The sequence below is a fragment of the Balaenoptera acutorostrata genome, chromosome 17 (assembly GCF_949987535.1).
Source record: "Balaenoptera acutorostrata chromosome 17, mBalAcu1.1, whole genome shotgun sequence".
In the NCBI taxonomy this organism is placed as follows: Eukaryota; Metazoa; Chordata; class Mammalia; order Artiodactyla; family Balaenopteridae; genus Balaenoptera; species Balaenoptera acutorostrata.
In genome coordinates, this window is record NC_080080.1 from 9,227,239 (window position 1) to 9,239,692 (window position 12,454).

General features: G+C 50.2%; 1 protein-coding gene across 2 annotated transcripts in view; it reads left to right on the plus strand.

Moving 5' to 3' along the window:
• Window positions 1-12,454, plus strand: part of KCNQ3 (potassium voltage-gated channel subfamily Q member 3) — a 306,180-nt gene that overhangs the window by 242,967 nt on the left and 50,759 nt on the right. For both annotated transcript variants that reach the window (XM_057532295.1, XM_007188927.3), the window contains exons 2-4: window positions 4,874-4,964; window positions 6,769-6,895; window positions 10,843-11,015. In XM_057532295.1, the coding sequence (XP_057388278.1) occupies window positions 4,874-4,964; window positions 6,769-6,895; window positions 10,843-11,015 (391 nt within the window). The remainder of the gene's footprint in view (window positions 1-4,873; window positions 4,965-6,768; window positions 6,896-10,842; window positions 11,016-12,454) is intronic.

The window sequence follows — 12,454 nt, forward strand, 5'->3', positions numbered from 1 at the left end:
GACATGGATGTGGATATCGATGATATAGCTATAGATATAGCAGATATAGATGTGGATCTTGATGATATAGACACAGATATAGATGACATGGATGTGGATCTTCATGATGATATAGATACAGATAAAGATGACATGGATGTGGATATCGATGATATAGATACAGATATAGATGATATGAATGTGGATATCGATGATATAGATACAGATATAGATGACATGGATGTGGATATCGATGATATAGATACAGATATAGATGACATGGGTGTGGATATCGATGATATAGATACAGATATAGATGACATGGATGCGGATATCGATGATATAGCTATAGATATAGCAGATATAGATGTGGATCTTGATGATATAGACACAGATAAAGATGATATGGATGTGGATATAGAAATAGATAAAGATGATACAGATATAGATATGGCTATACCTACAGATGTAGTAGATATAGATCTTCTGCAGAATAAAGTCCAAACTCTCACTTGGCCACCAAAACTGTTCATACCCTACTCTGGCTTGTCCCTCCAGGCCCATCCTATATCCCTTGCCTTCTATTCCAACCACAGGGCAACTGCTCATCTCTGAAATTGTTTTTATCCATTCTCTAAACACATATGGGTTCTTCTTAAGTGCCAGGCTTTGGGATAGTCACTGGGATACAGAGAGGAACAAGATAGTCCACCCTCAAGGAGTGGAGCCTCGTAGACCAAACACACAAGTGCAGCCCAGACATCATCTGAAGAATGGGGGGGTGAGGTGGGGCTCTATAAAAACCGGATGCACTTGGTACAGATTCCCATCCACACTCTTAGCTTTCTGTTGCTGCGTAACAAATTGCCACTAACTTAGTGGCTTATAGCAACACATGTGAATCGTCTCACAGTTTCCATGGGTTAGGAGCCTAGGCATGTCTTAACTGAGCCCTCCTCTTGGGGTCTCACAAAGCAGCAGTCAAGGGGTGGGCTGGGCTGTACTCCTTTCTGGAGCTTGGGAGTCCTCCAAACTCACCTGACTGTTGGTCCTTGTGGTTGTAGGACTGAAGTCCCACTTTCATGCTGGTTGTCAGGTTTCATGCAGGGCTGCTTTCAGGTCCTAGAAGCCACCACAGTTTCTGGCCTTGTGACCCTCACAGACCCTTCCCAACATGGCAGCTCACTTCAAGGCCAGCAGGAGATTCTTGCTCCATTCAGCTAAGATGGAGTCTTATCTAAAGTAACATAATCACAGACGAATCTATCCCATTGCCTTTGCCACATAATGAAACCTAATCAAGGGAATGACATCCCATCACCTCTGCCATAATCTCTTGTTAGAACCAAGTCGAAGGTTCAGCCTGCTCTCAAGTATGAGGATTATACAAGGGCATGGCTCGTTTGGGGTCACTTTATGGCATGGTCACCATGCACACACCTCGTAGACTCTTCCCAAGATTCACATACATTTCAAGTACAAGAGTGTGGGTTGAGTCCCAGAATCTGGCTAAGGACTCTTTTTCCTCCTGAATTAGTTTAGCTGTGGGACATCAAGCTTTCCCTTCTCCCCACACATATCCCTACCCAGGCCACAGGCTCTAGCTCCATGTTCAATGCCCAGTAAAGACAAAACCACTCCATAAGGCCATGGTTGATGATTGGCTTTGCAGGACCACGAACTTGTAATTTTAGCCAGTCTTGTTCCTAACAGCCCTTCAGCATGTGGCCATATCCTCTCCTCTTTGTCATTCCTGGCCCTCAAGACCAACCCCCATCTCCAATTTCTGGCTCCTTTTTCTTACTGAGAGGTTTAGTAGTCTTGTGCCTTTAGGGTTGCAACTTCCACCTCAACTGGATCAGTAAAATGTTTCACTAGGCAAAGGCAGTTCCTGCCCTAGGATGAATTCTCAAGTTGGGTGTTAAGATAGTGTGCTTTATTTATGACACAGTGCACGCAAACGATTACAAAATGATAATGGGTTAGGATCAGTACTGGAATAGAAATGCCTTGGGGTGCTCCGTGATCCTAAGGGAGGGATCACATGAGGAAACCTACAGGCAGCAGCTGGGAGGCTCTGGAGGCAAAGCCATGACCGGCACTGTCCAGGTGTCAGCAGGACGAAGGGGCATGTGTGGGGAGTGGGCGGGGAAGAGGAGCATCGAGACAGACACCAATATGATAAGAGAATCTGAGGAAATGCTGTGATTCAGTATGGCCAGCCTGGGAGTGGGAGAGCAAGAAGAGACGAGGCTGTGAGGAGGGCAAAGCCAGATCATAAAAGGCTCACACCCCTTGCTAAAGGTGAAGATTGAATGGGGTTTTGTGTCCATGAACTTCTGAACTCTCTGCACATGCACGTGTTGTTCACAATGCCTAAGGGTCCATACTCCAGGTCAACACATAAAATGGGCAATGTCCTGGATAAAATGGAACATATGGTCAACCCTAGCTAAGCCTCAGATATCTTTCCAACCCTTTGGCCATAGCCTCTGGGATGCTTCCAGTATTGTACTCCCAAAGCGTGTGGTGGACACTCAGATCATAACCTCAACCACACTCTCGTGTGATTATTTGTCCTCTGTTTCCCCCACTGGACTAGGAGGTCCTTGAAAATGACGGCTAGGTTTTATTCATGTTTGTACCCTTAAAGTCATCTCTCTGCCTAGGACAGAAGAGGCATTGATATTAAATCACAATAAAATAATAGCTTACACTTAATGAAGGCTAATAAGTATCTGTCAGGCATTCTTCTAAGCCCATGACATGGATTATAGCATTGAAAAATTGAGAACACTAGCACTTTTATTGGATTCATTTTACATATGAGAAAATCAGGATGCAGAGAGGTTGTGTAACTTGCCTACGATGACACAGCATGAGAGGAGGAAGAGGATTCTAATCCAGTTCTTATCTCCAGAGGCTTTGAATGAATAAAGTCAAGTCTTGAGAGAACAAGAGTGTGGACTTGCAGAATCGTCTGAGAGCACGTTTCCCAGAGCCTGTCCGGCCAGTGATGCGTGTGTGTCTGGGCGAGCACCAGGCATCATTTGCTTGATCTTAAACAATGGACCAAATGACTCTCCATCCATTATCTCCTGTGGTCCTCGCAATAACTGTGATCTCTAGGCAGGTTCGTTATCCTCGTTCTATGGATGTGATCATTGGGGTTCCCAGAATCAGTGAGCTTCTCAAGATCACATACCGGAACCTCTTTCTAGTCCATATCTTTGGACTCCAAACTGTATGGTCTTTTTACCGACCACACAGTTATCCTGATGGTAATGATTCCTTCTGATGAATTTCTTCACTGCTAAAATGGGAATGATCATATCTACCTTGGGAGGCGGTTGTGAGGATAAATGAGCTGATGGATGTAGTAACTGCTCACGAAAGAGTGGTGGTGGGTGTTGACGTTGTTACAGTTGTCACTGTCATCGTCATCATTGTCATCACCACCTGAGAAGATTTGGGATGAAGAGTAGGCAGATTCCAGCTATGGGTCAGGAGTCATGAATTTAAAGTAAAATGGCCAAACACAGGAGGGAGTTGAAAATCTTGTTCGGGTTCATAGGCAGGGTTGGAAACATGGATTCAGGTCTGCAGATCAGCAACGCTGTTGATCAGAAAATGTGATCAGGAAGGATCACCAAGGGCCGGAGGAGCCAGGACTCTGGTCCAATCCAGGGCCAGGAGCAGACATTTCCAAACCTCCTTACATCATGGTCCTTACCATCACACCATGAGATCGCTTCCTGTTTGTCTGAACTCTGAGCTCAGGAGGACGGATCCAGCTTATTCATCATTGAATTTCAGCTCTGTGTCCCCCAGTGCCTGCCATATAAATATTGGATGGATGGATGAATGAATGAATGAATGAATGTACAAGTGGGTACCCACTTACACAAACCAAAAAAGCATGGATTGGAACCTAGCAGGGCACAGAGCCAGATTACATAGAGCAGGAGAGCTTGGAGTATGTGAGCAAGCCTCCTGCATGGACCCTCTCTTGTAATTTCCCTCTTAGACACCCAGGGAACCTGGTGCTGACCATTGAACCAAAGACTCTCCACCAAGAGCGAGGGAGAACCCTTTTTCTTTGCTGAAACAGTGAAGCGTGCACACACACACACTGTCCCTCCACCACCACCATCACCCCCTTCACACACCGGGAGTTTATAAATATAATAATCTCAAAGGATTGTTTGCAGTTAGCTTCTGCCTGAGGCAGGAGCATGAACCAGATGAGCTCTCAGTGACTTTTCAATGAGCAGCATTGTGCATCACGGTGGCTTCTCTTCGTTCTAGCATGAAGCACAGTTGGTAATTTCAAAAATGATTCTGAAGGCCCCCAATTGAAAGAGGTTGTTTCCTTTAGTAACTATTGACTGTAAAAAAAAAAAATAATATGAAGATATGGTGACAGACGCCATCACCGAATTTATCAATCGTTGGATGAATTTGTCTTTATTCTAAGAATGCTTTCATATGTTTGAAAAACATAGACCTATATGTGCAGGACACATTATTAACATATTCATATTCCCGTTGATTTAGCAAAGCTTGCGGTAACTTTGGTTTTTCAAGGCATCTGCAGCCCTCCAGGGCTGGGACCCGATGATCTAATTCAAATTCTCACTGTTGCCACTAACTAGCTGGTAAAGTAAAAGTTATGCACATTGCTTCACCTCTCTCAGCCCTGTTTTCTTTAACGGGAGCAATAATTCCTACCTGCCTTTCAGGTGTGTTATGAGGTTACGTGGGATAACGGATAAAGCACACACCTATGTCTAACGGATGCTGTAGCTTCATCCCATCTGACACCTTCCCAGTCTTGCCTCGACGCAATCCAAGACTAGACGCTTCCTTAGTTTCCTTCTTCCTTCCCCTCTAGGTTCCTGATTGTCCTTGGGTGCTTGATTCTGGCCGTCCTGACCACCTTCAGGGAGTACGAGACTGTTTCGGGAGACTGGCTTCTGCTGCTGGTGAGATGGCGCGTGCACCGTGGTGCTGTGCTGCGGGGGTAGATGCTCTGGTGGGACCGCCAACGATGACGACAAGGAGGCCCTTGGGTACAATTCTGCCCAATTGGTTTTGGTTTCCTGGAGTCTCTGGCCAAGTCCAGGCCCAGGAGAAAGCATTGGTGGATCAGTTATGAGGTCTGCTGGGGGCACAGTTGGAGCAGGGAATGGCTGGCATGTGTTATTCCAGATTAGAGATAAGGGGACATAAAGAAGGTCAAAGCAAACACCAATACCCACTGGTTAAATGATCAAATACAGCTTCCCAACTCTCTGACAGTAACACAAAGGCATGTTTCGTCCCAACCCTTCCTCTGCTTTTCCTCCCTAAACCCTGAGGATCTCTTCCTTCAAGGCCAAGCAACAAATCCCATTTCTGCATGAGCACTCCAGGTCCTCCCTTCTGGGCCTCTGCCTGTTTTTACTCTCCAGTCTGTATCCCGCGGTGCGGCAGAGAGAGCGTGCAGTTAGAATTCTCGGGCAAGTTACCTAACACCCGGACTTAGTCTCCTCCCATCCTCACCTAAAATATGTAGCAACGTACGGTGAGGAGCACATGCTGATAGGCTGGGTGCAGCCTCCACACCCGGCCAGGAGGAGGCTCCCAGGAAGGGCTGGATCCTTCTGCAGCCCCGGACAGCACAGGCCAGCGGGCCCCTTGAATGACCACGCCTTCCTGGATTAGGATCAGCCCACCTCTCTAGGGGGAGGCCCCACCCTCTGCACAGGGAAGGGATGCCAGCCCCCAATCAGGGTTTACGAAATAGCAGAACCTTTGCCTCCCACTGAGCTAACCACGTGTCCGTGGTGCCGGAATCAGCAGGTTCCTTCCAAGGGCAGGTGTTGACAGTCTACAGGGCAGGTCTGAAGCTAAGACCTGAGCAGATGACTCCTGGGAAGACATCCAGTTCCAGGAACTAAGTTTCAAGGATTGCTGCAACTCCCCAAGGGCCCCAGGGAGGTCAGTGGGGGCAAAGGTGTCTCCATCTGATCCACAAAGGAGGCTCAGGAGGGAAGATGCAAACCCGCTGTCCCGGAGACGCCATAGCATGGTCCTGACGGGAAGATGCAAACCCACTGTCCCGGAGACGCCATAGCGTGGTCCTGACGGGAAGATGCAAACCCGCTGTCCCGGAGACGCCATAGCATGGTCCTGACGGGAAGATGCAAACCCGATGTCCCGGGAGACGCCATAGCATGGTCCTGACGGGAAGATGCAAACCCGATGTCCCGGAGACAGGCGTGGGCTCAGAGCCTGATCGCCTGCCTGGGATGCCTTCTTTGCCACTTTTGGCCTTGAGACATTTGTTCAGCCACTCCTTGCCTGGCCTCGGTTTTTCAAAATACAACATGAGGGTCATATTATAAACTACTTCCGGTGGTGCCTGGCCCAGGAGCTGTGCTCAGTGACCATTAGCCACGATTAGCAATACCAGGGACCAGACACCGGCTGGGCAATATCACTGATTCCTTTCCTTTCAACCCAACTGAACTTCTTGGGGGCTTTTAGTACATTGAAGGGATTTTTTTTAATGAGCCATTAGAACAAAAACGTAGAAAAAAGGCTTAATGTTAGAGACAGTTAGCACATCAGATTGAAGACAGGAACTGCCCCAAACTGAATGGAGGTGATCAGCCTGTCCTACCCCCTCTACCACCAAACCAGCAACAACAGGAATCCAGCTCTTCAGAACTTCCGGACAGAAATCGCTAGTTCTGGACAGCTGGGTCCCGGTTAATGTGTCTCTCCACATGTTCTTCAACGCAGGAAACATTTGCTATTTTCATCTTCGGAGCCGAGTTTGCTTTGAGGATCTGGGCTGCTGGGTGTTGCTGCAGATACAAAGGCTGGCGGGGACGACTGAAGTTTGCCAGGAAGCCCTTGTGCATGTTGGGTAAGCCCTGACCCCGAGCCCGGGGTGCCTCATCCCCTTCTTTTGGTGCATTATTTCTCTGAGGCAATTTTAAGCAGACGCTGTTCTTCTGGGAGACCATGCAGCGCCTTGGGGGCCCGTCCCCGCCTCCGACCCTCCCTTCAATCCTCCAGCAGGTGGAATTCCTGCCCCCGTGGCTTCTCTTTATAATGAGTCCACAGGGCAGGAATTCTTAAGGCGGGTGGGGGACACTCTTGGCATTTGGGTCGTGAAGGAGCCAGCTCGTGGCAGGATGTGGAGCAGCCCCAGTCCCTGGGCCAAAATTGCCCCTGCAATTCCAGACTGGCCACGGTGGGGATGGGAGACGGGACACCATTGCTGGTTGAGAATGACCTCTGTAGGACAGCAGAGGTAATTCTTCCATCCTAACACCCAGTCTGGAAGAATCTAGCACCTGTGACCCCCCTCGCCACCATAATGCTGTGTCCTGACCCACCTTGCTTTGGGGAGGTGTCACGGAGACCCCTCCATCCAGGTGTAGGCATTTTGATAGCAAAGAAGGTGGAAGCTCTCACACACACCTATTGGTGCACCCCACCATGTTCCCATCTGAAGATCCTACTAAAATCATAGTGACAGGACAAAATCTGCCTGCAGTGGTGGTTAGGAGTCTTGCAGCTTCGACTTCCTAGGGATGGCCAAAGTCAGAGGATCATAGAATGTCAGGGCTGGAAGGGACCTTCAAAAGCGTTTGGTTGAAGATACCCTCCTGTCTGATGCTCCAGCCCCCTTTGCAGCAGCCTTTAAGTGGTCCCCCAGACTCTACTTGCACACCTCCAGTCACGGGGCGCTCACCACCTCTCGAGGGTATTCATTCCATCTTAACTCCTCTGACTCTCTTCAGATATTCGAGTTCAGCCATCCTATTCCTCCTCTCGACTCCAGCAGTCTCCTTTCATCGGGAGGAATGTGCTTAGCGGCTTCAACTCCATCTTATAACCCATCTTCTCAGCATCATAGACCCTCTCCTCTGAGCTGCTGCTTATTCCTCACTCCCCTTTTGAAAAGTGACCCCCCCAGGACTGGACACAGCCCTGTGGGTATGAATGACCCAGCCAGGGAGGAAGAGCTGGACCCCTCCTCTGTCCTAGGTGCCAAGTTCTCTCCATGCCTCCTGGGGCCGTGTTGCCGCGTTTGCAGGTTGCCTCACACAAAGGACAGGTACTACCCTCACTGTCGGCTGAAGCCTCTCTTCCTTCTTCCCATTTGCTGCTGAGGTTGGAAATCTGAGGGTTTTGTTTATTGCTCAGAATTTTGAATGCAAGTAGGATGGGGGTGTGTACGCACGTGTGCACACCTGCAATTTTGGAGGACTTTGTAGTTACTGATTTTTTTTCACATTTTTTTTCTCTCTTCCTTTGTCCTCTTTCCGTGTCTATCTACCCGTGTCTTAGTCCTTTCCAGCTGCTATAACAGTGTACCACAGACAGGGTAGCTTATAAACAACAGAAATTTCTCTCTCACAGTTCTGGAGGCTGGGCCTCTGAGATGGGGGTGCCAGCATGGCCGGATTCTGGTGAGGGTCCACTTCTTGGTTCCTAGACAGCTGTCTTCTTGCTGTGTCCTCACGTGATGGAAGGGGCGAGGGAGCACGCTGGGGTCTCTTTCATAAGAGCACTAATGCCATGCATGGGGGATCCACCCTCATGACCTAATCACCTCCCAAAGGCCCCACCTCCCAATGCCATTACACGGGGGGGGGGGGGGGGGGGGCGGTTAAGACTCAACATATGAATTTGAAAGGACCCAAACATTCAGTCCATGGCAACCCCCAACTTTCCTTCCCCTTCCTCTTTCCTGTCTTTCTTTCAGGTCTTAAGCTGACTTCTTTTTGGGGTGACCTATCCAGTGTGTGTGTGTGTGTTGGCAGGGGGTGGGGGAGATGACTTTGTGATTGACGGTGCCCAAATTCAGAGGTTCCTGCCAAGTTAGAGGATGTTGTAGCATGTGGAGCCCGGGCCCCTCGGAACAGGGGCGTTCCCCATGGAACTGTCTCCGCTATTCCAGGATTGTACTGGAGCTCCAGATCACGTTCCCCTGCCGGCCTTCCTGGAGAGACAAGGCTGGGCCTCAGCATCCACCATCCTTGCTGGCTTCTTTCCTGATGTTGCTGCATTTTCTGTTCTACTCCTCTCAACTTCTCCCGTAATGTGGCCCTTGTGGGAAATGTTGCTTTTCTCTGTGTGTCTGACAAGAGGCTGGTTATCACGTCCACACATATCATGGCCTCCTTACTCGAAGCAGCCTCAGACCCTGCCATTTTGGGTGTGAATGGGTCCCTCTGGGCCAGAATTTGCTGTCCTGAGTGTCATAGACTTAAGTCACATTTACCCTGCACCTAGGTTTTGTTTTCTCTTTTACAAACGTGATCAATGGGTATCTTTGCACAGATAGACTGAGAAGCCTGGCCAAGGATATAGACATATTGGTATCCAGGTGTCTGAGCCCTACTTTTTCCCAAAGGGTAGGCACACCTGGAAGATACTTTGACATGGTGGAAGGGGTGTCAGCTTTTTTGGCAGACGTACCTGGTGTAGATCAAGGAGCCTAATCCAAGCTGGGTGGCAGCACAAACAAAGGTGTAGCGGTGTGAGAGAACACTGTGGGCTCAGCAAACCACACATGCTTCTAGAAGGTTCCCAAGGGCCGGATCACAGAGGATTTTCAGAAGTTTGGACTTTGCCCAGTGGATAAACATTCCTACAATGTGTTCCTTGGAATCCTGATGCTCTTGCCAAAAAAACAAAAAAACAAAACAAACAAGCAAAAACAGTTCAGACAGGTCAAAATCTTTTGAGAAAGGCTGGACTTCATTGGTAAAATTGAGAGCCACAGGGCATATTACCATATTAAAGGCTCTGAAAAGTCCTGCAGTAGCAAAACCTGTTTAATTGAATTTTTTTCAGATTTACTTGATCATGGGATCCTTTTTACTTGCTTAGCCCACTGCAGTACAGTGGGGAGATAACAGATCCGGGAGCTGAGGGGAAGGCATTGAAGGGAATAAGAAAGAGACCAGGGCCCTCTTTCTTCCGTCCTCAGCCATTTAACTTCAGGAGCCAGCTTGGCCCTTTCAGAAGTGCCCCATCCCCTCGGCCTCTGCTCCCAGTCACAGCTCTGGTAGACGTTTCTAGGTCACCCCCTGACCTAGAAGCATCCCACTGCTGGGGTGGGCCCCATGTTTTCCCACAGTCCACCCCAGGGCCTTCTCTGAAGCTGAGGGAGGTCACAGGCAGTGCAGCTCGCGAGTGTGGGGACGTTACGACCCCCTCGGCCAGCAGGGAACAGGATCTGGTGGACAGATGGCCCAGCTCCCATCCTTCAGAGGGACAATGGTGGGAGGTGTTCTGCCTACAGCTCAGAGGCTCCAGCAGTGGCCTTGACAGCACCCCTTGCACTGGCCTTTTCCCCGCCCCCCTCTCCCCTCACTTCTGCTTCCTGAGATCATTTCTCATTAAATCACCCACAGCCGCGTCCCTGTCTCAGGGGCTGTTTGCAGGGGAGACCCACAGTAAAGCAGCGTCTGAGCTTCAGGCTTCACCTCCACCACCTGGGCAACCCAGATCCCTTCTCGGCCGGAGAGGGACCCCCGAGTGCCACCCCTGGAGGGCCTTGGAGCATCACTTCCCTGGGATTTACAGTGAGCGTCGGAGTCCAGCAGGCCTCCTGCATCCAATCCCCAGTCGGCCACATCCGGCCGCGTGGCCCTAGGAGGGCATTCACACTCAGAGCCCCTGTTCCCTCCCCTGTCACAGGAGAACGCGAATCCTGCGCGGTCCACGTCACGATTTAACACAGCAGCGTTTAGCGCGTGTTCGTCCGCCGCCGACACTGCCTGTGACGGCTCTCCCGTGCCTTGGCCTGACCTCCATTCCCCTCTCCTCTGCCACCCTCTGTCCTCTCTCCAGACATCTTCGTGCTGATTGCTTCTGTGCCGGTGGTTGCCGTGGGAAACCAGGGCAATGTCCTGGCCACGTCCCTGCGGAGCCTGCGCTTCCTGCAGATACTGCGGATGCTTCGCATGGATCGGCGGGGTGGCACCTGGAAGCTCCTGGGCTCGGCCATCTGCGCCCACAGCAAAGTGAGTGTAGCTGCGAAGGGGCCAGACCGCGCTGGCTTCCTGCCCGCCTAGGCCCGTCCGTGGCTTCTCCTCCCTGACAGCGTCCCCAGAGGGTGGTTGTCCTGCCACCGCTGATGATGATGATGACGATGATGGGGAGGGGGAGGAGGAGCAGGAAGGAGAAGCACACACAGGTGCGCTGCAGCCAGCAGACGCAGGTAGACCTGGGCTCAGGTCTCAGCCCCACCAAATGCGAACAACTCTGGCCAAGTCACTCAACCCTCTTTATTTATTTACTTATTTATTTATTTACTTACTTACTTACTTATTTATTTATTTATTACGGCTGTGTTGGGTCTTCGTTTCTGTGCGAGGGCTTTCTCTAGTTGCGGCGAGCGGGCGCCACTCTTCATCGCGGTGCGCGGGCCTCTCACTATCGCGGCCTCTCTTGTTGCGGAGCACAGGCTCCAGACGCGCAGGCTCAGTAATTGTGGCTCACGGGCCTAGTTGCTCCGCGGCATGTGGGATCTTCCCAGACCAGGGCTCGAACCCGTGTCCCCTGCATTGGCAGGCAGATTCTCAACCACTGCGCCACCAGGGAAGCCCACTCAACCCTCTTTGACCTCAGTTTTTCCTCATTCCTAAAGCAGGGTTGATAATGCCTGTACCTCTGGATTGTTGAGAGGATGAAATGAGCTAATGCAAACCGGCATGGGGTGGGAGGGAAGGGTTCTGGAGTCAGGCAGACTGGTTTGAATCCAGACTCTACTGATGTGACTTTGGAGATTTCCTGTAACCCCTCTGGGTCTTCTCTCCTGCCGTTTATAAAATGGAAATGATAATGCCTTCACCACAGGGTGAAAAGCACTTAGAATACACCCAGTTCATTGATGTGGTTCAGTGGCTATTGTTATTATGTAGCCAGAAGCACAGTGCCTAGAACTTAGTGTTTGATACAGATGAGCTCGCCCCAGGGGTCAGGCACTGTTCTTACCCCATTTCAGTGCTAAAGAAGCAGATCTGGAAAGAGGACGTGAGCTGCCCACCATCACAGACCCAGGCAGGCTGGCTTCAGAGCCTGTGTTCAGTGATTTGCTGCTGGTCGTGGTGGCTCTTGCCTCTCCAAGGGAGATGAGAAGCTGGGATGAGTGGGACTTGGCCGGATCTCTCCCAGAGTCCCACATGCTTGAGCAGGTGTGGAAACCCAGGCAGGCAGAGTCCAGCGTGTCTGGCACTGTCTCTGCCGTGCTCCCTGTGTTTCTTTCCTATTGTTAGCCCAGACCTTCGGTAGCACTTTGTGTTAACATCCCTGCCTCAGCTGGACCCTGGAGAAATGAAGGAAAAACCTCTGAGTGGCAGGAAAAACCACTCCGAGGCCAGTTCAGGAGAAATTGGAGTGAAGGACCCCTGGGATGGGTGTTCTTCAGGGGATAAAGCCAAAGCTACCTTTGTCACTACAA